The sequence below is a fragment of the Monodelphis domestica genome, chromosome 1 (genome assembly GCF_027887165.1).
Source record: "Monodelphis domestica isolate mMonDom1 chromosome 1, mMonDom1.pri, whole genome shotgun sequence".
Classification (NCBI taxonomy): domain Eukaryota; kingdom Metazoa; phylum Chordata; class Mammalia; order Didelphimorphia; family Didelphidae; genus Monodelphis; species Monodelphis domestica.
Genome location: NC_077227.1, coordinates 237221629 through 237246863, shown reverse-complemented (window position 1 = coordinate 237246863; position 25235 = coordinate 237221629). Strand labels below are relative to the sequence as shown.

The 25235-nt window shown below is 35.5% G+C and overlaps 1 protein-coding gene across 9 annotated transcripts in view; it reads right to left on the bottom strand.

Moving 5' to 3' along the window:
• Window positions 1–25235, bottom strand: part of LOC100020089 (galactocerebrosidase-like) — a 147338-nt gene that overhangs the window by 94304 nt on the left and 27799 nt on the right. For all 9 annotated transcript variants that reach the window (XM_056820509.1, XM_007472685.3, XM_007472684.3 and 6 more), the window contains 3 exons: window positions 11867–11980; window positions 8304–8443; window positions 7429–7467 (listed from right to left, as the gene is read on the bottom strand). In XM_056820509.1, coding sequence (XP_056676487.1) covers window positions 7429–7467; window positions 8304–8443; window positions 11867–11980 — 293 coding nt within the window. The remainder of the gene's footprint in view (window positions 1–7428; window positions 7468–8303; window positions 8444–11866; window positions 11981–25235) is intronic.

The following is a 25235-nucleotide window of genomic DNA, read 5'->3' as shown; positions in this document are numbered from 1 at the left end:
CTGGAGAATTTTTCATATGACTAAAGACATGCTTTAATTTTTTCATCTGAGAACTCTTTGTTCTTATACTTTGACCTTTTATCAATTGGGAGGACTTGTATTCTTATAAATTTGATTCACTGCTATCCACGTCAAGAAAGTGCTGTTGGAGTAAGAATGTAGATGGAAGCATATGATTTAGCACTGGTTTATATAAGTATTTATATATGTATTAGGTTTGTGGTTTTATAAGCTTCATTTACAAAAATAATATTGAAACCTGTTTTCTTCATAATGGCAGTAAGGGCTAGGCAACAAGGGCCCACGGTCACACAGCTAGGAAGTGAATGAGGCCAGATTTGAACCCAGGATCTCCCATCTCTGGGCCTGGATCTCAATCCACTGAGCCACCCAGCTGCCCCTGCAAACCCTTTTTAATTTAACGTAGTTAAAATTATCTATTTTATCTGTCTTAATGTTGTCTATCTTGTTTGATCATAAATTCTTCCCATATCCATAGGTCTGGCAGACACTATGTTGTGCTCCTCTAATTTGTTTATATATAGCATCACAATTTATTTCTAAATCATATGTGCATTTTTACTTTATCTTGTTTTGGGCATGAGATGTTGCTCTGTGCCTGTTTTTTTTGCAATGGTTTTCCAAATTCATAACAGTTTTTGTCAAATAGGGAGTTCTCTTTCCAAACTCTTGAATCTCTGGGTTTTTCAAACACTAGGTTGCTGTGGTCATTTACAACTCTAGTTTGAGTGTCTAATCTAGTCTATTGGTCAATGACTCTATTTCCCAGACAGTATCAGATTCTTTTGATGGTGGTAACTTTACAATACAGCTTGAGATCCAGTTTAGGCTACCTTCCTTCATTTTGTTTTCATTAATTCCCTTGGTATTCTGGGCCTTTTGTTCTTCCAGGTGAATTTTGTTAATATTTTTTCTAGCTCTATAAAAACATTTTTGGGTAATTTGATTGGTATGGCACTGAATAGGTAATTTAATTTAGGCAGGATTGTTATTTTTGTTATATTTGTTTGGCCTGCCCATGAGCAATTAATATTTTCTAGGTTCTTAGATTTAGATTTTTGTGTGAAAAGCACTATGTAGATGTGTTCATATAGTTCCTAAATTTATCTCGCTGGGTAGACTCCTAGGTATTTTATGTTGTCAACAGTTATTTTAAATGGGATTTCCCTTTTTCTCTCTTACAGTTGGGTTTTCTTGGTTGCATAGGGAAATGCTGATGATTTCTGTGGGTTTATTTTCTATCCTGCAACTTTGCTAAAATGGTTAATTGCTTCAATTAATTTTTTGATTGATTCCCTAAGCATATCATCATATCATCTGCAAAGAGTGATAGTTTTATTTCCTCATTGTTTAGTCTAATTCCTTTAATTTCTTCTTTTATTGCTATAGCTAGCATTACTTGTACAATATTGAATATTAACAGTGATAATGGGCATTCTTGCTTCACTGGTGATCTTATTGGGAAAGCTAATTTATCCCCTTACAGATATTTTTACCCGGTTTTAGGTAAATACTATCAATCGTTTTAAGGAATTCTACATTTATTCCAGTATTCCCTAGTGTTTTTAATTGGAAAAGATGTATTTTTTCAAAAGCCTTTTCTGCATATATTAAAATAAACATAGTTTTCATTGGTTTTGATATTGATATGGTCAATTATGCTTATAGTTCTCCTAATATTGAACCATCCTTGCATTTCTGATATTAAATCCACCTGAGTCATTGCATATGATCCTTGTGAAATATTGCCAGAATCTCTTTGCTAGTACTTTATTTAAATTTTTGCATCCATATTCACTAGGGAGATTGACTTATACTTTTCTTTCTCTATTTTTTTTCTTCCTGATTTAGGTATCAACATATCATATTTGTGTCACAGAAAGAATATGCTTAAATTCCTTCTTTGGCTACTTTTCCAAATCGTGTATAAACTATCAGAATTTATTCTTTAAATGTTTAGTAAAATTCACTCATGAATCTATCTGCCTGTGGGCCCATGGGGTTTTATCTGAGGTAATTCAGTGATAGCTTGTTCAGTTTCTTTTTTCTGAGATAGGGTTGTTTATTCTATTTCCTCTTCTGTCAGTCTTGGCAATTAACATATTTTAATATTCATAGATTTATTGGCATAGAAAAAAGGCAAAATACAGCCCAACAATTCCCTCTTCATTTTTTTATCCTCTTGGTAATTTGCTTTTCTTCTTTATACTATTTGATGATTATTTCTATGATCTGGTCTTTGACCCACTCATTTTTTTAAGAAAAGGCTATTTAGTCTTTTTCCCCTCTGAGGATCTTAGTTGAATATAAATTTTATAGCATTATGGTCTCAAAAGGATGCATTTATATTTCTACTTTTTTGCATTTGGTTCTGAAGCCTTTATGTCCTATTACATGGTCAGTTTTTCTGAAGGTGTCATGATACTATTGAGGAAAAGGTATATTCCTTTTTATTCACATTCAGTTTTCTCTAGAGGTATATCAAATCTAAACTTTTCTGAAATTCAATTCACCTCCTTAATTTCTTTCTGGTTTATTTTTTGTTGTTGTTGTTGATTTACATAGTTCTGAAAGGGAAAGTTTAGTGTTCCCTACTAATATGTATATATATTTTTTTATTTCCTCTTATAACTCACGTAACTTCTCCTCAAGGATTTTGGATGCTATGTCATTTGGTGCATACATTGAGTACTGATATGATTTTATTGTCTATGGTACCTTTTATCAAGCTATAATTTGTAATATTTTTCCTTATCTCTTTTAATTTGATCTATTTTCTGGAAAAACAAACAAATAAACAATCCTTGATCAATTTTCACTTTTGCTCTGTCTGGAGTTTTTAAACTTTAGCTGAAACACAGCATATTCTGCTCTAGCCTTGTACTTTTACTCTGTATATGCCTCCTTGCTTTAGATGTGTTTCTTGTACACAACATATTTTAGGATTCTGGCTTTTAATTTACTCTGTTATCTTCTGCTTTGAGTTAATTCATCCTTTTTATATTCATAGTTATAAATACTGTGTGTTTTCCCCATTTATCTTTCTCTCTCTCCTTTCAGCCTTTTCCTGTTCATAAATGTTTTGTTTCTGATTACCACTTCCCCTGTTTACCCTCTCATTTGTCTGTCTTCCACTTCTATTATTCCCCCTCCCCTTTTTACTTTCCTATATTGTAAGACAGGTTTCTATAGCCAAGGGTGTACCTTTTTCCCACTTTGTGCCAATTCCAATGAGAGTAAGGTTCAGGAATTGCTTGTTACTGTCCCATCCTATCCACACTGTATTCTTGATTGATGTGTCTCCTCATGTGAAATAATTAATCTCTACCTCTTTTACTTTTTTCCCAGTGTGTTCTTTCTTATCCTTCAATTTTATTTTTTATCTATCATCTCATCATATTCATCTTACTCCTTGGGCTCTCTATGTATATTCCTATTCATTGCCCTAATAAGGATAAAGTTCTTAAATATCTTCAGTACTTTGAATATTCTAAATATTTTAAATTTTTTAAGTATATCAAGTCTCATAGATATCTTAAGTGTCTTATTACTGTGAAGACAGAATTGTCTATTTTCAGTTAAACCAATCAAGAACTTAAAGTACCCCTACTTGACACTAAGTAAAAGAGTTTTCTACCCTCTCCTCCCCTATAGGAGTAAAAATGCCAGGATCCCTGCTTCAACCACATGATTCTACCCCCAGGCTTCTGGGGAGCAGCTTTCAGGCCTCATGGGTAGGATGTCAGCTTCTCTGAGCTGGCCTGGGGGCAAAAAAGGTTTGCTAGTATTTTATTCTTGTTGGATTTAAAAGCTTTTCAGGATTAAAGGAGCACTTTTAGTTGCTTCTGTTTCCACTGACTATTCTCCTTATTAGAGACATGTGAGGTTTGGAAAAGGCCTTAAAGAATTATGGGCTGTGAAATAGAAGTTTGTGGGGGCAGGGTTGCTTCCTCCCTGAGGCAAGGACCTGGAAGGGGGAGAAGGGGGAGTAGAAGCTTAGAAGAGGCTATCCAGATGGAGCCCTGAGGATAGGCTAATTATTGTCTAAGAAAAAAAAAACACCCAGCTCACTCAGCTGCAGGTAATTCAGCTGTTTTTAGTTTAAGGGGCAAAGAGAGGGGGGGAATTGTTTTTTAGTACTTATCATTCCTCACAACAAACAGGACAACAGCTGTAGCTTGTGGCTAATCTGTTTTAAACTGCTCTACCAACTGAGAGTAGAGAAAGAACTTCCAACTCCAGAATTTAGGTACTAAAGACCTGACTTAAAGATAGTAAAAAGTGAAGAAAATTGAAAAAGATTGGGGGTAATCAACACAACCTTTTTGATCAGCAAATTAAATGTAAGAATTTAAAATTTAGGTTTTATGCTAATATGAAAGTTCTAAAGTAATAATGTGGTTGCCAAATTTAAAAAAATTAACTCTTTAAGTCATGAGTCTGTTAGCTGCTCTTTAAATTTAGTTTGATAGAGATATAGTAAAAGAGAGAAATGTAGAAAGGAAGTAGAAAGTATTACCTAGCTGGATACCCTATAATTTTCCTCTCATTTTTGTGTGAGAATGAATCAAAGAGTCCTTTTCTCCAATTTTCATAGCTGTTGGTGTGATTAACAGTACCTAAAATGGACCTTCCCAGAAAGGCTGAGTTGCTCCAATGCACTGAAAGTTCTTAATGTACACCTTGTATTCTGGGTTTAGGTCATGAAGTGAGAAGTCTATAGGACCTACTTGTACTGCAGCTCTGAATTCCTGGAAGTCTCGCAATTTGGTCTGCAAGTTCTATACATAGGAAGCAAAAGAAGTGTCCCCCCTAGTAATGATGTGTATGTAGGAGAAAAAGGCTTAGCCTGTATAGGGAGATGTTCAAAAAACATCTCAAATGGTAAGATGAATAAAATCTCCACTGGGCCTGCTTAGAAGATAAAATAGAGGAAGGGGAGAAACTTCAGGCCATTTTAAATGAGTTTCAGTGCATGAATTTACCAATCATAATTTTAAAATCATTGTGAAGATAAGATTAACTCTCTCCTTGTCTATTTTTAACTAAACTAATCAAGAACTTAAAGTACCCCTACTTTACCCCCTACTAAGAAGAGAGTTTGAAAGTCACTTGCTAGAGCAGGTGACAACTCCAGAGGCCACTGCCCCACCCCTGGGCCACAGTGATAAGCAACTGAAAGACTTAGATTGATTCCCATAAAGTGGGAAGGGACAGGAAGTGGAAAAAGGATGATAAAAACTCCTGAACTTCCAGTCCAAGGGATGTCTCCTTTGAATTTCTCCATTGGAGTTCATCTTTGGACACTCTGTGTCAGTGAGCTGGACTTACAGAGGAGACTCTTTCCCTGGATCCTACATTAGTTTGTTTAGTGAGTAGCTGGCCTTCCTTTCCTGGAGGAGGCTGAGTTGGTGGAACCCTTGCTGAAGACACCACCCACTACCTGGTTTCCTGGCTTAAGAGACTACCACAATGCCACATGGAGATTGGGACTTAAGAGCCCTGACTTCTTTGGACATAAATTATAGAGTACCTAGCTAGGCAATACTTTCTACTTCCTTCCTACAGTTCTCTCTTTTTAAGTAGGGGTACTTTAATTTCTTACATTACCTTCCCATGTAGTAGTCAATTTGGCCCCAAAAATTCCACTGAGTACATTAAGTATCTTAAGTACATCACTGAGGGAGATATCATAATTATCTTTATCACCTTCCTATCTAGTCAAATAATCCCACTGATTATTTTGAGTACCACAAGTACCTTAGATATTTCTTGTAACATAGATATCTTCAGTATCATAAGTACCATTTTCCCTTGTAGGAATTCAATGAGTGCCACCTGATTGAGTCCCTTGAGTTTTCTTTTTTCTTTACCTTTTTATACTTCTTTTGAGTGTCAGATTTTAACCATCAAATTTTCTTTTCAGCTCTAGTCTTGTTATAAGGAATGCCTGGAAACCCTCTATTTCATTAAATATAAATTTCTTCTCCTGGAATATTATGCTCAGTTTGGGTGGGTAGGTGATTATTGATTTTAGTCATAAATTATTTGCCTTCCAAAATACCATATGCAATGTCTTCTGGCTCTTTAATGTAGAAAATGCGAGGTCCTATGTAATCCTAATTATGGCTCCTTAATACTTGAATACTTTTTTTGTTTGTTTTTTTTTTCTGGCAGCTAATAGGATTTTGTCCTTGGCCTGGGAGTTCTGGAAATTAGCTATGATAGTCCTGTGAATTTTTAATTTGGGATCACTTTTAGGGGGTGATGAATAGATTCTTTCAATTACTATTTTCCCTTCCTGTTTGAGAATATCAGGGTATTTCAATCATTTGTCAGTTATCTCTCCTTGATCCATTTTCTAGGTCAGTTGTTTTTCCAGTTAAAAATTTCAAGTTTTCTTCTATTTTTTCATTCTTTTGAATTTCTTTTGTTTCCTGATGTCTTAAGGAGTCAATAGCTTCCATTTGTTCAATTCTAATTTTTAGAGTACCATGTTCTTCTTTTGATTTTGTACTTCCTTTTTGGGGAAGTTATTTTCTCATTTGAGGTTTTGCACTTCTTTTTTAAAATGATGTTTTCTTCAATGAATTTTGTTTTAAGCCACTGACTTTTTCCATTAATTTTCTTTTCTAAATTTTTTTCCAAATGTTACTCTTTCTTCAAACACAACTTCCATCTTAAAAATCAATATTATGTATTGTTTCCAAGGCAGAAGAGCAGTAAGGTATAGGTAATGGCAATTAAGTGATTTGGCTGGAGTCACACAGCTAGGAAGCATCTACGGTCAGATTTGAATGCAGGGCACTTTGTATAAAGGTTTGGCTCTCAATTCACTAAGCCACTTAGCTGCCCTTTGACTATTTGTTTTTTTACCCTCTTTTAGAGTTCATTTTGAACCTGACATTTTGGTCATCTCTGTTGCTCTAAGTTTTCTAGTCAGGTTTTTTCTTGCTCTTTTACTCATTGTGTGTGTGTGTGTGGGGGGGGGTTACAACTTTTGCCAATATGTTGAAGCTCAACTCTATTCCTGGGATGAGCTAGACTGCTTCCAGGGTCCCAAACTGAGTATTTTACAGATGTTGTTTGAGCCAGATCCCATTGGGTTCAACCCTCTCCTCTCATGGCTAGACCTTAGTAGCCTCAGTTCCTCCCAGTGCTGTTCATGCTGTGTTGTGCTAGACTCTGAAATGGCTAAATAGTGCTGAACTGCTATTTCATTGTCTCTGGAGTTAATTTATTCTAACATGAAACAAATGCTAAGACACTAAAGTGATTAAGCAATAAAGTTAAAAGCAACATATTATACAAATATTTTAGTGTTGCTACAGCTTCAATTTCAGTGAGCTCATAATTTTACTTGTTTGCCAACAGTACAGAAATAAAGCATTTCAAGGTACTACAAACCTTTATATACTGATTTTCAGGTTCTCTGTCATTCCAAATCTAAAAAACAAAACAAAACTTTAAATAAGGTTGAAATATAAAAGTTCAACTGTAAAACAAGAGCCATAATAAATGGAAACCTTTCCCCATGTTTCAAATTATGTGATTATCACTTTTCTTACTTTTAGTCCTTAGAGAATATAAATATTTATGGTTTATAAAATATTAGAGTACCTTTAATGAAAAAAAAACTTTTATTTTAAAAGAATTAGATATGCTACACAATTTATTAGAAACCTGGGGGGGGGGGAGGTAAAATCAAAAGAAAAATGTCAAAACAACAGGTTGAGAAAATTAATCCTTTTCCTACATTCTTAAGGGCAGGTCAGATATTAGTCAACAAACTATATTTTAACTTGTTAAATAAACATTCATAAAATATATTACTAAGTCAAATAGACAAATCAAATACTTAATGGCCACGGGAACAATAATAGCAAGGAATACTAATGAAATCCATTAGGATTAAGATGAGACAATTACAGAATTTCAGAGGCACCCTGACAAACAAATCCATTTTCCCTCTTTTACAGATGAGGGAACTAAGGCTCAGAGATTAAGTAACTTGCTCTAACTCACATAGTTATTTAGTGACAAAATTGAGATAAAAAACAGCTCTCCTGTTTCCCAGCCCCTGATGGATATACAAAAGAAGAGAAGAGACTGAATGGCAGTTCTGAAGAAGTAAAGGTCATTTACATTATCAAAGGAAAAAAATTATACAGATGGCAAGGACCAGTTACACGATGCAATGTAGTAGCATTTAAATTTAAAAGTTAACTAAAGATGCAGGGTAAAACAAAAAAATGAAAGACAACTTTAAATATATTACTAACCCCAATATAATCGATGTCCAGATTATGCATTCTTTTAGCACCCAATATCCAAGACACAACATATAAAGCAGTCATTGTCATATTGGCATAGGGATCACTTCTACCTGGATTTAGCCAACCAGGAAATGACCAAGGCAATCCTAAGAAAGAGATAATCAAAGCATAAAAGGCTAAGTTAATAGAGCAAGTCAATCAACATTAAAGCAATACTTAGTTTTTTACATGCAAACACACATCTGATGAATTTTACAGACAGAATAGGTATCCATATTCTTTTCTAAAAATACTAAAAGTATTTTTTAAGTGGAAAACAAAATGTTTTTTGATATTCAACACCTTCTCAACGGTCAATTGCCTCTCCACTTTGACTGGAGGCTAGAGGGTGGGACATTAAAGTCCTCCTGAAGTCTTCCTTGATAGTAGCCTCAGAACTGTCCAGGTAACCCCATTTTTCTTCAGTTCCTCTATATAAGCTACCTCTTAGAGTTTCCTTTTGTGTATTATTTTCCCTATTAGATAGTAATCTCCTTGACAGCAGTGTCTACCTAGTATCTATAAAGCACTTAATAAATATTTACTGAATTTAGGAAATGTGCCTACTGCTTCAGGGGATAGAGGAGAATATTTTTTAAATTTGGTCAAATCTATCTGATTCTAAACCTCAAGTTGAATGTCAATAATAAATTGGTATAAACTCACCAAAAGATCATTTATATATATATATATGTACATATATATACACACACATACATATATACATGCATGTGTCTGTGTTTATAGTATATAAACAAATATAAAGTATTTTATAGTATATTTTATTTTATATAATGTATATCATATCTACTTACATTATATATTTCTGGTATTATATGATATACCAATTATAATATAGTTAATAGAAGAGAATATATTAATATAATAAACACTATCTCATGAGTTATTACATATATGTAATTGCATATTATATTATATGCTTTAGAGTATTATATAATATATATTATGTTATATAATAATTTTATATACACTATATTATTGAGCACTATATATTTACTATACAGTAGTATATATTTTATATTATTATATAATATACATACTTTATTATATAGTATAACACATGTATAATATATATGTGCTACAATTATTATATTACCATTTTGAAGATAGAATTAACTCTCCCTATCCAAACAAGAACTTAAAGTACCCCTACTTAGTAGCTAGTTAACCATTAGGTAAGAGAATTCATAAATCACTTACTAGTTCATACCCCCAAAAAAACACAAGCACTGCCCCTCCTTAGACAGTGCTAGGCAAATTGGGAGACTGAAATTGGTTCCTGTAAAGAAGAGGAGAGACTGGAAATGACATGAAAGAAAGGATATAAAAGAAGAGATGAACATGGTCTGGCCCTCTTTCCTTCCTTCGTTTTTGGAGAGGCTGGTTCCTTGGCTCTCTTGACTTCCTTGGTTTTGGAGAGTCTGGTTCCTTGGAGAGACTCTTCCTTGGATTCTGCATCTGTGAGTAGAGCTGAAGAGACCACTGGGACTTCTGGCTGAGGATTACTGGGAAATCCACATGAATATTGGGACTTGGGGAAGCCCCTGCCAGGGGCTGAACCAGACTTCACTGGAGCAGCACTTAGAGCTGGTAGGCTAGAACAGGCTTTGTCTCCTTCCTATATTTCCCACTTTCACTATCTCTACCTAGTTGTAAATAAAAACTGCTAATAGTCATTTTAACTTAGGGGCTAATATTTTATCAACAGGGACCACAATATTATTTTTTAACTCTTATATTGAGTCGAAACCTAAATTTAATCGCTACACCATATATAATAATTACAGTAATAATTTAATGATCTCTCAGGGAGTTTATACCATTATATTATACTATAGATTATATACAGACAGATACATATTGGCAGGCAGGTCAGCATACAAGTAAACAACATAGAGTGCTATAAAAAGGGATTAAAGGAGAACCCCTGGGTTGATAATATTGATTAGTTTATGTGAACTGATGAACTACCAGAGAAACCCCTTCCCTATCTGAGTGGAGAGCTAATAGCTGCTCTCTATCTTAGCCTGGATTACTAAAAGAGAACTTGAAAGGGTAGATTGTTACAGAGCAGAGATCACTTCAGGAAATTAGGATTGTATTGGTTGGCTAGGAAATTTTGAAGTAACTTAGCTCTTCCCTAGATGATTTCTTACTCTGAACAGATCTGCAGAGGGAAACCAGTAATGGATGCCCCAAGAAATTTGACTTTACTTGGGGCTAAAATAAAGCTCCTTCTCCCCAAAGTCCTTTCACCCTCTCATGACTGCATATGAATTTTAATTTAAAGATGGTTTATTATACAATTAGCTAGGGAAAGATTGAGAAAAAAGGAAAGCAGAAGATCCCTAAGCTGAATGTCCAGACTGGACTTGAGTCCCCCGGCTTTGGCCACCAGCTGGGCCCAGTCTGGAAATCAATTCTTCCCTTTCTCTTCTTTCTATACTATCTTAAACTAATGATTAAAAGAGGCTTGAGTCTTTAAGAGAGGGTGTTACAAAGGGAGTTACTTTATCTTCTGGACTGACACATAGCCTGCTTGCCAGGGAACAAATTCCTCTTGAGTTAAGCTGAAAAGTCCTGTCAGTCACTAAGATCATTTTAAGATGGAAACCAGAAGTGTTTATAGACACCAAGGGTGTTGAAGTCAAATGGCAATACACCTGGAAATAGATGAGATTCACTATCCAGAGTTCAGGAAAAGCTCTTCACCCCCACAAAGCTTGTGACTGAACCTCCTCTCACAGTTGAAAATCCTTCCTAGAAGACTCCTCTCCAACATTCTGACTCTCAGTCTGTCAATCATGTTTTTTGCCATGTTCCATCTCCACTATGTATTAACATTTTCTCTTACAGTGCTAGATTTGGAATGAGGGAACCCGAAACTGAATTCCATCTCAATCTTAGTCCCTCTGTGACTTTAAAGAAATCAATTAATCTTTCTAATTATCAGTCTCCACATTTTTAAAATGAGAAGTTGGCCTAACTGCCTTCTAAGATCCTCTCTAGATCTCAATCAATATTCATATATTTGTAATGTGAAAATAGAAATAACAGAACTGATTTAGAAAGGATGTCAAATCTTAAGTTAGTTAGCTAGTTAGTCATCCTGAGACAATACTTACTCTGATAATGTTTCAATTGTTCACAACACTCTTTGAAGACCTTTTCTACAACTACTCTGAGTTTAGAAAATGTACTCTTAAAAAATGCCATGTGAATTTATATATATATATATATATGTTAATATATATACACCTTGTTCTATAATAAAAATTGATATTAATGTTCAGCCTTTTAGATTTTTGATTTAGGCTATTAGCCAAGTCATCTGAATCTCCAGTGAATGACTGAGTTGTTACTAGAATGGATTCCAATAATTTGGTTTATTTCCCAAATCAAACTCACGGTCAAAAAATAAAGAGTAACGCCATTATAAAGTAATGAGAACTTAACTGATCTGGATAATAAGCAAGCTCTGAAGTAGAACCAAAATTTAAATTTCTTACCAATAAGTGTAATATTGGGATTCCTCTTCTTAGCTTCCTTCATTAACCACCATTCATAGCCCCGGCTATAGGTCTCCTCATCTCTATGGGGCATATGAGAGGGCTCAGTGCCATCTAAACAGAACAAAGGGGGAAAAAAGAGAAAGAAATTTTTAGTTTACAGCCCTTCAAACTATGCTAGATTCACCTAAAAACACACTTCCAAGAAATAGTATTCCAGATTTAAATCTGAAATTGAAAAATAATTTCATAGGAAGATTTCTTAAATGATTGGTTAAAGTTTAATATTTAATATATTTCTTATAATTAAATAATATGCACACAGAAATAAGTATTTAGAGCTTGCTTAGAACTTTTAGTCCTTAGAACTTTTCAGGATCATGTGAAGATGGCCAAGTAGGGTGTGAGAATTCCTTGCTCTCCAAACTCCTCCACAAACAATCAGAAAAAAACCTCTACAGAATCATTGCTAAAAACTGCAAAACCAGATGAAAGTCAGGAAAGAAGCTGAGCAGCCAAGGACAAATAGGGAGGAAGGTCTCTCTGATTTCCCTACCCTCAGTCTCACCAGGTCAGGCAAATAACACCACAGAATCAACAAGTGCCAAGCCCTAGTGCAATGGTGGGAAACATTTTGGAGACTGAGTGCTGCCCCGCCTCCCCCCTATTCCAGAACAAGTGTCATGTCATGCCCAACCACCCCCACCCCCACTCCTCCCACCCCACTTACTTACCCCAGATTGTGGAGGAAGGAAGAACTCCTATTGGGAGACTAAGCAGAGGGATGGGGAATAAGAGGGGGTTGTGGAGAGGAGGGGGAGAAGGGCCCAAACCTCTGCTCCCCTCTAGTTATGTGCCACACTGTGAGCTATGCTTCCCTCAAACCTAGCTTCTCTCCAACCCCACAACAGGAATCACCAGACTCAGTAGGCTGTTGTGAACATGGCATGTGAACCTTCCCCACCTCCCCCTGACCCAGCACCTTACCCCAGATAGAGGAGGGAGGAAGTGTTCCCATTGGATACTGGGCAGAGGGATGGGGGAACTGAGGAATGTCCTCAGGCGCATGGAGAGAAGGAGGGAAGCAGCTTCACCCCAGTCCCTTGGGCATTCTAGGAAGGAAATCTGTTGGGTGACTGCAGGTATGCCCACAGAGAGGGCTCTGCATGCCCAGTTTGGCACACATGCCATACATTTACCTTGACTGCTCTAGGGGACAGAACTGGCAGCCTCACTTGTCTGATCAACCTGTGAGTTCATATCAACAGTGGCCAATACAGGCAGAGCCCACAGGCAACAAGCCCTAGGTGAGATTGCATAGGCTAAAAACTTTGCCCCAGAGATCTTTACTAATCCACAGCAGGGGATGGACCATTGATCAGGGAAGGGCTTTGGGGACCCAAGCAAGCTGACCACACATCTATTCTAACTCTCATCAGATCTGGGTTAAAGAGGGAACAACACAACTAAATGGGTTAAAGTCTTCTTCACTTACAGAGAAACAGGAGGGAAAGGGGATAGAAGGGAGGGACTAAAAGGCCCCTTCACAGGACTAAGAGAAAAGAGGGCAAGGAGATGAGGACAGAGAGGTATACAGAGAAGGGGGAAAGGAAAAAGGAGGGACCTTAAGAAGGACACACTAATTTAGAACTAAGGGGGCAAAGGGAACAGTTTCAATTAGGAGTACAAATTGGAGAGACCATGGACAAAATAAGTTGGACATCTGAGGGAAAATATAGCAAAAAGAAAGAGGACAATGAAGAAAAGCAAAATGGAGACAAATTATAACTTTGAATGTAAATGTAAAATGAATTCACCCATAAAACAAACACAGATAGCAGAATGTATCAAAAACCAAAACCTAGCATTGTGTTGCTAGTAAGAAACACACTTTAAAAAGAGAGAAAAACACAGAGTAAAAAATAAAGAGCTGGAACAGAATATACTATGCCTCACCTAATACAAAGAAAGCACCAGTAGCAATCATGACCTCTGACAAAATTAAAGCTAAAATAAATATAATCAAAAGACAGAAACAAAGAAACTATATTATTAAAAGATGCTATAGAAAATGAAGTACTATTGATATTAAATCTATATGTACCAAATGTTACAGCATCCAAATTTTTAAAAGGAAAAGCTTGTCAGCTACAGAAAACAAAACAATAATAGTTTTGGGGTACTTCAATTTTCTTCTTTCAGATCAAGAAATATAATAAAAAATAAATAGGGAAGAAGTCAAGCAGTTGAATAGAATCTTAGATAAGTTACACATGATAGTTATCTGGAGAAAGCAGAATGGAAACAGAAAGGAGTATACTTTCTTGTCAGTAATACATGGTACATTTACAAAGATGTACCATCTATTAGGGAACAAAAACATTATTGTTAAACATGGAAAAGCAGAATATTAAATGTATCCTTTTCAGACAATAATGCAATTAAATTGTATATATAAGGACTGATCATGGTAACAAAAAAGTAAAAACTCATTGGAGACTAAATAACTTAATCTTAAAGAATGAGTCCTTAAATAATCTTAAAGAACAAATCATAGAAACAATCATTTCATTATAGAAAATGATCATGAGATCACATACCAAAATCTATGGCTATATTTGAGAAAAATGTTTATCCCTGAATGTTTGTATTACTAAAACAAGGAAAGAAAAGATCAATGAATTAGGAATGCAATTTAAAACTAGAAAAAGAACAAACTTAAAATGCCCATGAACACCAAATTAGAAATCCCAAAAATTAAAGGTGAGATCAAACAAATTGAATGTAAGAAAACCAATGAAAAATTAATGAATAAATATAAGAGTTGGTTTTATGAAAAAAAATCAATAAAATAAATAAACCAATGGTTAATATGATTTAGAAAAAAGAATCACTACCATTAAGCGTGAAAAGGATGAATATACCACCAAGGAAGATGAAATTAAAGCAGTTCTTTATTAGGTATTACTTTCCTCAATTATATGGAAATTTAACAATGAAAGTGAAATGGAAGAATATTAACAAAAAAAAGTGCCTAAACTATCAGAGAAGAAAATAGAATATCTAAATAAATCTATTTTAGAAAAGGAAACTGAATAGGTCATAAATTAACTTCCTAAGAAAAAAAGGATCAGGAACAGATGGATTTACAAGCAAATTCTACCCATTATTCAAAGAACAACTAATTCCAATATTAAATAAATTATCTGAAAAAACAGGCAAAGAAAGAGCTTTACCAGAATCTTTTATGACACAAATTTAGTACCAATACTTAAGCCAGGAAGAGCAAAAACAGAGAAAGAAAATTATAAACCAATTTCACAAATAAATATGGATACAAAAATCCTAAATAAAATACTAGCTAAGAAATTACAACAATATATCACAACAATTATACATTGTGGGAAAATAGAATTTATACCAAGAATGCAAGGATGATTTAATACAAGGAAAACAAACTATCAACATAACTGATTATGCTAATAACAAAATAATAAAAAACATAATCATATCAATAAATGTACAATGAATAGATGAAGAAAAAAGTCTTTGACAAAATATAATACTTGTTCCTATGAAAAACACTGGAAAGCATGGGTGTAAATGTATTTTTTCTTATAATGATATGAAATCAACCACCTAAAACCATCGGCAAGTATTATTTGTAATGTGGAAACCAGAAGTCTTCCAAATAAGATCAAGAATGAAACAAGGATGCTCATTATCACTAATATTATTTAACATAATAATAGAAATGCTAGCAAATAGCACAAAGAAAAGAAAATGAAACTGAAAGAATAAGAATTAGCATAGAAGTAATAAAACAATCAGTTTTCACTGACAATATTACATATATATTACTAATATATTTTTAAATACTAGATAAAAAGAAATATATAAATAAAAATTAAAATCCTAGAGATTCAATTAAAAAGTTAGTTGAAATAACCAATAATCTTAGCAAAGTAGCAGAATATAAAACAAACCCATTTAAATCATCAGCATTTTTATATATTACTAACAAGGTCCTCTAAGAAGAGATAGAAAGAGATATTCTATTTAAAATAGCCACAGATACAATAAAATGCATGAGAGTATGCCTGCCAAAATAAGCCTAGGAACTATACAAACATAATTATACAACAGTTTTTAAACAAATAAAGCTAAAGCTAAATAACTGGAGAAATAATCATTGCTCATGGATAGGCAGAGCCAATATATTTTAAACGACAAAGCTACCTAAACTAATCTACTTACTCAATATCATCCCAATCAAATTACCCAAAAATTATTTTCTTGAGCTAGAAAAATTATTAAAATTCATTTCAAAGAACAAAAGATAAATAATATCAAAATAATTGATGAAAAATGTAAAAGAAGTAGGTCTAGCAGTGCCATATTTTAAACTGTATTAAAAAGCAGTAATTATCAAAACTCTCTGGTACTGGCTAAGAAAGAGAAAGGTAGATCAATGAAACAGGACAGACATATAACAAATAGTAGTAAAATATTACAGCAACCTTGTATTGACAAAAAGTATAGATCCAAGTTTTGGGGATAAAAAATTATATTTTACTAAAAATTGATGGGATAACTAGAAAGTACTTTGGCAGAAACTAGATCTACACCAATATATAACACCATTAACTAAAATAAGATCAAAGTAGATACATGATCTGGACATAAATAGAAATACAAATAAATTGGAGGAACAAAGAACATACTTATCAGATTTATGAGTAAATAAAAGATGGAAAGCTATGTGTAAAACAAATAATTTTGAGTGCATATTAAAAGGGGTTTGTACAAATAAAACAAATGATGTCAAGATTACAAGGAAAGTAGAAAATTGGGGGAAAGAGGTCTCATATCTAAAATATATATGTCAAATTCATAGGAATAGGGGCAGCTGGGTAGCTCAGTGGATTGAGAGTCAGCCCTAGAGATGGGACGTCCTAGGTTCAAATCTAGCCTCAGTCATTTCCAGCTATGTGACCCTGGGCAAGTCACTTAAGCCCCCTTGCCTAGTCCTTACCACTCTTCTGTCTTGAAACCAATACATAATATTGATTCCAATATGGAAGGTAAGGCTTTAATAATAAAATAAAATAAAATAAAAATTCATAGGAATAAACACCATCCTCAAACTGATAAATGGGCAAAAGATATAAACAGACAATTTTCAGATGAAGAAATCAAAGCCATATAGAGGTATATGAAAAAATGCTTCAAGTCACTACTGATCAAGTACAAAGCTAAAATAATTCTGAGATATCATTTCACACCCATAAGATTGGCTAAAATGATAAAAGGGGAAAATGGCAAATATTGGAGGGGATGTAGAAAATGGGGACATTAATATAATGTTGGTAGAACTCTGAAGTGATCCAACCATTCTGGAGAGCAATATGAAATTATACCCCAAGAGCTATAAAACTGTCAATATGCTTAGAAATGTCTGTTTCCCAACGAGATTGGGGAGGGGGAGTAGGGAGAGAAAAGAATCTGTATGTTCCAAAATATTTCTAGAAGCTCTCTTTGAGTTGGCAAAGAATTGGAAATTAGTAGTATGGCCATCAACTGGGGAATAGCTAAACAAATTGTGGCATGTGATTGTGATGAAATACTATTGCACCACAGGAAACAAAGAGCACGCTATTTTTTTTTTAAACTTGTAAAGAACTGCATAGGATAATGAAGAGCAAAATGAGTAGAACCAAGAGACCATTATATATAGTTAAAGATTTCATAGTTAAAGAATAACCTGTGAATGTCACCTCCAGAGAATGAACTGAAAAATGGAAACATGAAAGACACAACCTATGTATACATCTGTCTCCCCAATGATGTCTTTTATGATACAAGGAAGGGAGTGGCTGAGATACTTGCAAAGAAATCCTATTAACAAAACAAAACTATATATATATATGTAATGTTTTGCCTTCTCAATGTGTAAGACAGGAGAGGGTGGGAAGAAGAGTTTGGAATTGAAAAAAAAATAAAACTAAATTTTAAAAAATGAAAAAAAATTATTCTATACTTTCCTACATCCACATCTATGCTCATGATGTTTGCTGTGCCTTGAATATCCTCTAACCTTTTCTGTGCTCACTGAATCCCAACACAACCTTTTAGAATATTGATATTATATGATTCAAAACAATCCCAAAGGACTCATGGTAAAAAATGCTATTTGCTTCCAAAGAAAGAATTGAGTGTCTGAATCAAGACCTAAAGCAAATATTTTTCACTTTAATTTTTTTATTCAAGTTTCCTTCCACAAAAAGATTAATAAGGATTAATATGGGAAAATGTCTTATATGATTTCACATGTAAAATCTATATCACACTACTTATCATCTCAGTAGGAAGATATGGAAAGGGAGGGAGGGAGGGAAAGAGTTCAAGACTCATAATACTTTTTAAGAGTTGGAAATTATTTACATGTAATTGGAAAAAAATTTAAATTTAAAAAGTGATTGTTGCAAAAAAAAAACCACATCAATATTATAAAAATGAATTTGAGCATGTTTATAAGCTGATGAAGGAAATTAGTCAAACCAGAAGATAATTTAAACAATAACAACAATACTCTAAAGTGTTGTTATTGTTTAACAACTCTGAAAACTGTAAAGGTATGATCAAGGCAATAACCAATTCAGATTGGTGAGGACCAATGACAAGGACATGGGCGCTACATATTGACTTAAAAAACCACATTAACATTACCAATGTTCCACTGTATTTTTACTTTGTTAAATACTTCCCAATTATATTTTAATCTGGCTTCTGAAGTACTAGAGAGTATTGCAGACTGCACTGGCCCATAGGCCACATGTTAGACACTGCTAATGTTATCCATTACAGAGAGATTAAGGATTAAAGGAATAGAATGATCTGCAGAGGAGGAGGGGTGGATTTCTGGATGTGTTTGCATATACAAGTATGCACATGTAGGAAAGGTATGATTGGGCATCAGTGTGAGTTCAGCCATATGCAATACTTATTTGTTACAAGGACTTTGTGTTTTCTTTTTCTATGAGTATGGGATGTGAAAGTATATGGAAAAAATTTCTGTTCACTGTTTTCAAGAAATGGGGAATATTCAGGGGTGATATGTACACATATGTGCACTTTCATGAGGTAATTTTATTATCAGTTTTACTTAACTCTTTTATTTTGTCATAAGAGACCTCTCAAAAATTGGAAGTAATTGTATATATAAAGTAAAAACAACATCAATAAACGTAAAAATTACATAAAAATAACAATAACAATATCTAACATATATAGCACCGACTGTGTACCAGGTACTATGCTAAGCACTTTAGAATTTTAATCTCATTTCATCTTCAAAAGAGTCCTGAAATGTAGGTGCTATTATTATCCCCATTTTACAAATGAGAAAACTGAGACAAGCAGAAACCAAGTGATTGCCCAGGGTCTCCCAGCTAGTGTTCTCTACCCAAATGCCACTTCCCTCAAGAAATTTTCCCTCATTTTCAAAATAGTTAGGGAATCTCTTTCCTCAGGACTCATAGCAGCTTATGAACGTCTTTAATACACCGTGGATGATGGCAACATGTAATCATGTTATCTCCTGATTGGACTATCAGATGTTCCAATTGAGGTGGGTATGGCACATGTTCTCTCTAAATTTTGTATTTCATCAAGGGAAATATCATAGTCATTAGGCTTCTTATAAAGATCTACTGAACTGAATTGCCTGATATGGCCATGAAAAAGGCAAAAATCACAAACACATGGTATATAAGCATTATCGAGTAGTGTAAGAAAGGGTGCAAGAAGGAAAGATGGAAGTTTGCAAGAGGGCCTTGAGTGGCAGTGACATCATTTGGAGAGCAAAGCATTTTGGGAGAGAACAGACCTGGGAAAGATCCATATGGAATTCTTTGCTTTTTGTACTAGGACCTTAACCAAGAAGATGTAGCTCCTTGCTGAGGACCTCACCAAGAGCTATGAGAAGACTTATCCATTCCTATGTTCAAGTTTCTTCTGCAAAGTTATCATCAGTCTGATACAACAACATCCCTACAGAGGTTCAGATCCCTCAAACCTTGAGGGAGTTGTGGATTCATTGACAAGGGGAGCCTGGCTTCCCTTCCCATTTCAGCCCTCTGGTACCTACTTTATTATTTCCTTAGGTTAGATATATGATAGATATATTGTAGAGAAATTGTGAAATTAGCTGGGACTGAGGCAGTGAAACCCAGACCCACTATACAGAGACCTGGGCAAAGGACCGTGATTAGGAAACAATTAGGGATATCGATTCCCTCTCTCCATCTCCCAACCTGCCTTTAGTTACATCATTAAACATCTAAATCACAGTCAGATTCTGTCAAGTAATTGGTTTGAATTTTGGGGAGGTATCTGAATTCAGCTTCAATATAGAGTCATCAGGACCATCCCCCGCTGAGGCAAAGTCACCAATGAGACTTTGTGAATTTCAAAACTACTCAACCCTGTTCAAACCATTCTTTAGAGGATGGGATTTGGCTATTACCTGATCAATAACAATAGAGATACTTGGAATGACAGAATCAGGTCTTGGAAACTACAATCTCCACCCTATTCAGGGTAACAGGATTTAGGAAGGGCTGCAGCAAAGCTCAAGATTTAATTATTTGAGCATATGGCCTTCAACAGACATGTGCAAAGGGGACATACCTCTGGGTGGTCCTGGGTTAAGCTAGAGCCACCATTGGCACAGGTGAGACACAGGAAGTGAGGTAGAGGACAGCTCAGGAGTTCTGGGGACTTCCTGTGTGGAGGGAGAAGGTGGTTGTTGGAGCCTGGTGCTTGGTGTGGAGGAGCCCTGAGACTGTTTTCTCCATTTTGGTCACGTGAGTGATAGGGACTGATCTCTTTTCTTTGCCTCAGCTATCCAGGGCCTTGGGCCCTTGGCTCAGCTTAAGCAGAGTGGGTATTTAAGCCCTATTTCCTTCTCTCCCTTTTCCCCCTCTCTCTTTCCCTCTAATACTTTTCTTCCTCCTGTTTGTAATTAAAACACCATAAAAAAGATTGACAGATGATTTGAGTTTTCATTTAGGAACTACATAGCTGAATTCCTTAGCGACCTTAAATTAATATATATCAGTCTTTTAAAGTGATTTCCATATCACATTGTGGCTGACCACGGGAGTCTAGCGAATTCCCTCAATAAACTTCCTGAATTTTCTTGCCTTTTTACTCTACTTTCTCACCACACAGTCCTTTTTAACAGCTAACTTGGCTTAAAGACACAACTACTAGAACAAGTGAGTATAAAAAACGTTTTCTCTCTTCTCTTTTCTCTTTGAGTTAAATTGGAATCAGCTGTTTTTTTTTTCTTTTCTCCCCTTTAATCTTAAGGGGAAGCTGGGTGGCTCAGTGGATTGAGAGCCAGGCCTAGAGACAGAAGGTCCTAGATTCAAATTGGACCTCAGATACTTCCCAGCTGTGTGACTCTGATAGTTAGATAGAAAACAGCTGTTTTAAATCTTAGCAACAGGACCCTAAAGTCCTGGCTGGGAGAGCTGTTTCTAAATATCCTTTCCCTTAGGGAACAACTGCCTAGATTAGGAGTAAAAAAAAACCTGTGGAAAGTTATATATATATATATATATATATATATATAAATGAATACTACATTCTTTGACATTTATATGGCAGTTGAAGAATTAGGAGCATTGAGGAATGCAGGATACCTCCAATTTTTTATATTAATATGTAATGTCATTTTTGTACTCCTCAATACTGTATTTAGAGATGCTAAAATGAAAAAAATTGAGGATAAAATACGAGCTCAATTAGAAGATCTAAAATGTTTCTTCCAGGATCAATGGGAAAACACCCACTCTACCAGAAAGAGATCTGTTTCTGAACCTTTGAATGAGGAAATTTCCTTCCCTGAAAGAGAGATGTAAAAAACCTTCCCTATAGCTCAGTTAACAGACTGCTTCTCTCGTGTAGTGCAAATTTTGACTGAATTTAATCACCAAAACCCTTCCCCTGCAATCCCAGCTTCTCATGTTCCTCTCCTACAGAAAACCAAATTCCAATGCAAGGGAGATCTTGTCCTCCTAGAGAAACCTGTCCTTGTCAAACTGACCCACAGGTACAAAATTCAACTAGAGGCCTGTTTCCTCTAAGAGAAGTACCTGAAATAGGACGGAATGGGGATGTGGTGACTTTAAGACATAGGATACCGTTTACTCCCCAAGAAATAAATGAATTTACACGAAATATCTCCACATATGAACAAGATCCTTTTCTAGTAACAAAAAAGATGGGAGACATATTTTTTCAGTATAATCCATCTTACAAGGACGTTGAGAACTTACTACAGGCTTTTTTAAGTGAACGTGAAAAAAATAAAATAATTGCCCATGTCAACAAAACCCGGGGGCATAATGCAGCACATTTGCCATCTCAGGATCCCGAATGGGACTATAACAATCCTGAGGATTATCTACAACTATACCGTTGTAGAGAGGTCATCCTTATGGCAATGAAGGAATGTGCAGACAGTATAGATAAGTGGATGGAACTTGAAAAAATTAAGCAAAAAGAGGAAGAAACACCCTCCAGATTCATGGATAGAATAATTGAGTTTGGGGAAAGATACTTGGATTGGGACCTAACTAAAGAGAATAGCTTAAGACAAGTTAGAAGGATCTTTGTCAATAACTCTTGCAAAGCAATTAAGAATTATTTTAGAACACAATTCCCAAGATGGTCAGATATGGACCTTGAAGAATTGCGAAAAACAGCTATATATGTTTTAAAGGGAAACAAGGAAAAGGAGGAAGAAAATTATGATGACATGGATTTGAGGGCTGTGAACAATCACGTTATAAAGAGACACTCTGTAGTTTCCAATATCAATACTATTATTTTTTCTATTCCTAGCACAGCTACATACTTTACAGTAGTAGACTTGTGCTCAGCCTTCTTTTCCATACCCATACATGAGAACTCGAGGGATATCTTTCCTTTCACCTGGAAGGGCTGTGAATACTGCTGGAGTCTTTTGCCACAAGGTTTTGTAGACAGCCCAAGCTTATTTGAGCAAATTTTGAGCCAAGATACAGATAATATAAAATTTAAAAACAGCAAATTAATCAAGTACGTAGATGACCTACTCTTGGCTTCAACAGATGCGGAAACATGTCAGGAAGATAGCAAGCACCTTCTTTTGGAATTGCACAAAATAGGTCATAAGATCTCAAAGGATAAGGTTCAGTGGTGCCTCCCTAAAGTAGAATATTTGGGGTTCATCCTGTCTGCAGGTGCCCACTTGATTTCTCCCAAACGAATTGAGAATATTCAAAATTTAAGTGCTCCTACCACTAAGAAACAGTTGAGAGCAATTTTGGGAGCAGCAGGGTTTTGTAGACAATGGATTCCTTGCTATGGGGAAGTTACTAAACTCCTTATTGCAGTAACAAGGGATCCAGTCCCTGAACCCCTCAAATTAGAACCAGAACACCTGTCAGCTCTATCAGATCTAAAAAAAGGCTATCCTGTCTGCCCCTGCTCTAGGAATCCCAGATTACAACAAGCCATTTACTTTGTATGTACATGAACAAAGAGGGGTAGCTTCAGGTGTTTTAACTCAGATTTTGGGACCTTCTCAGCACCCAATTGCCTATTATTCTGCCCAACTGGACCCAGTAGCATCAGGAGCACCACCATGTCTTAGAGGAGTAGCTGCTACAGCCTTACTAGTGACAAAAACTGTTTATCTAGTATTGGGATGCCCATTGACAATTATGTGCCCACATGAGGTAGAAGCATTATTGCTAAGACACAGAACACAGGCATTTTCTGATCAGCAAATTACAAGGTATGAAATAACCTTGTTAAACAATGAAAACATTACCTTGAAGCGCTGTTCAACTCTTAACCCTGCCACCTTGCTTCCAGATTTACCAACTTCAGGAGAACCATTACATAGTTGTGAAACACTAGTATCCATGGCAGAAAAGCCTCGAGATGATCTCTTGGACACTCCATTAAACAACTCAGATCTGGTCTTATTTACTGATGGTTCTTCTTTTATGAGAGATGGCATACGCTACACTGGAGCTGCTGTAGTCAAAGAATTTGCCACTGAGTGGTCAGTTTCGCTGCCCTCTAATATTAGCGCTCAAGGGGCAGAACTCATAGCTCTGAAACATGCCTGTATAATTGCCAAGGGTAAAAAGGCAACAATTTATAAGGATTCTAGATATGCTTTTGGCATTTGTCACTCAGTCAGGATGCTATGGTTCCAGAGAGGATTTTTAACCTCAGCTGGAAAATCCATAGCTAATGCAGAAATTATTAATGAAATACTTCCTGCTCTCAAACTGCCTGAAGCCCTAGCTGTAGTTCATTGCTCTGCCCATACAAGTGGCTCTGACCCTGTCTCTAGAGGAAATGACTGAGCAGATGCTGCTGCAAAGGTAGCAGCCATAGAAGGACCTGGATTAATTTTAACATTAACAACCACTGATGATTTAAATTTATCACATTCCTATAATGAAAAGGAAGTGGAAAAATGAAAACAAAAATTTTAAGCAAAACAGATTAATGGAGTGTGGGTATCGTCTGGAGGGAAACCCCTGCTCCCTAGAAGTTTCTATCACCAAATTTGCCAATCTGTTCATAAAAATGGTCACTTTGGTACCCAGGGTATCGTGGACTCTGTTAAGAGAGTATGGATAGCCCCTGGTTTAACTATCATAGCCTCTAAAGTGTGTTCAGCCTGCTCTACCTGCCAGGCATATTACCAACATGCCTTTCGTGGCAAAGCTTTCGGTGGGCGTCCTCTGGCTTACACACCTTTTGAGCACCTACAGATAGATTTCATAACAATGCCAAAGGTTAGACATTATAAATTTTGTCTAGTCATAGTAGATCAACTGACCAGATGGCTGGAAGCATTTCCTGCGACCCGAGCCACAGCGGCTTTTGTTGCTAAGGTGCTTTTAAAAGAAATTATGCCTCTTTTTGGCCTGCCAGCACGTATTGATTCTGATAGAAGAAGTCATTTTACCAATTCTGTCTTAAACCAAATATATTCTTGCTTGGGGATAACTCCAAAATTCCATGTTCCATATCATCCCCAGAGCTCAGGCCAAGTTGAAAGGATGAATAAAGAACTTAAAACTATGATTGGCAAATTATGCACTGAGACCCATTTAAAATGGCCTGAAATTCTCCCGCTGGCCCTATTTTATCTTAGAAGCAGGCCTAGAGGAGACTTACATATTTCACCATTTGAGATGCTTTTTGGACATCCGCCTATAAAGGCTAAGCCTTTCTCCCCGGCATATACATCACTATTAGGGTGAGATACTACTATTACTTCCTATATATA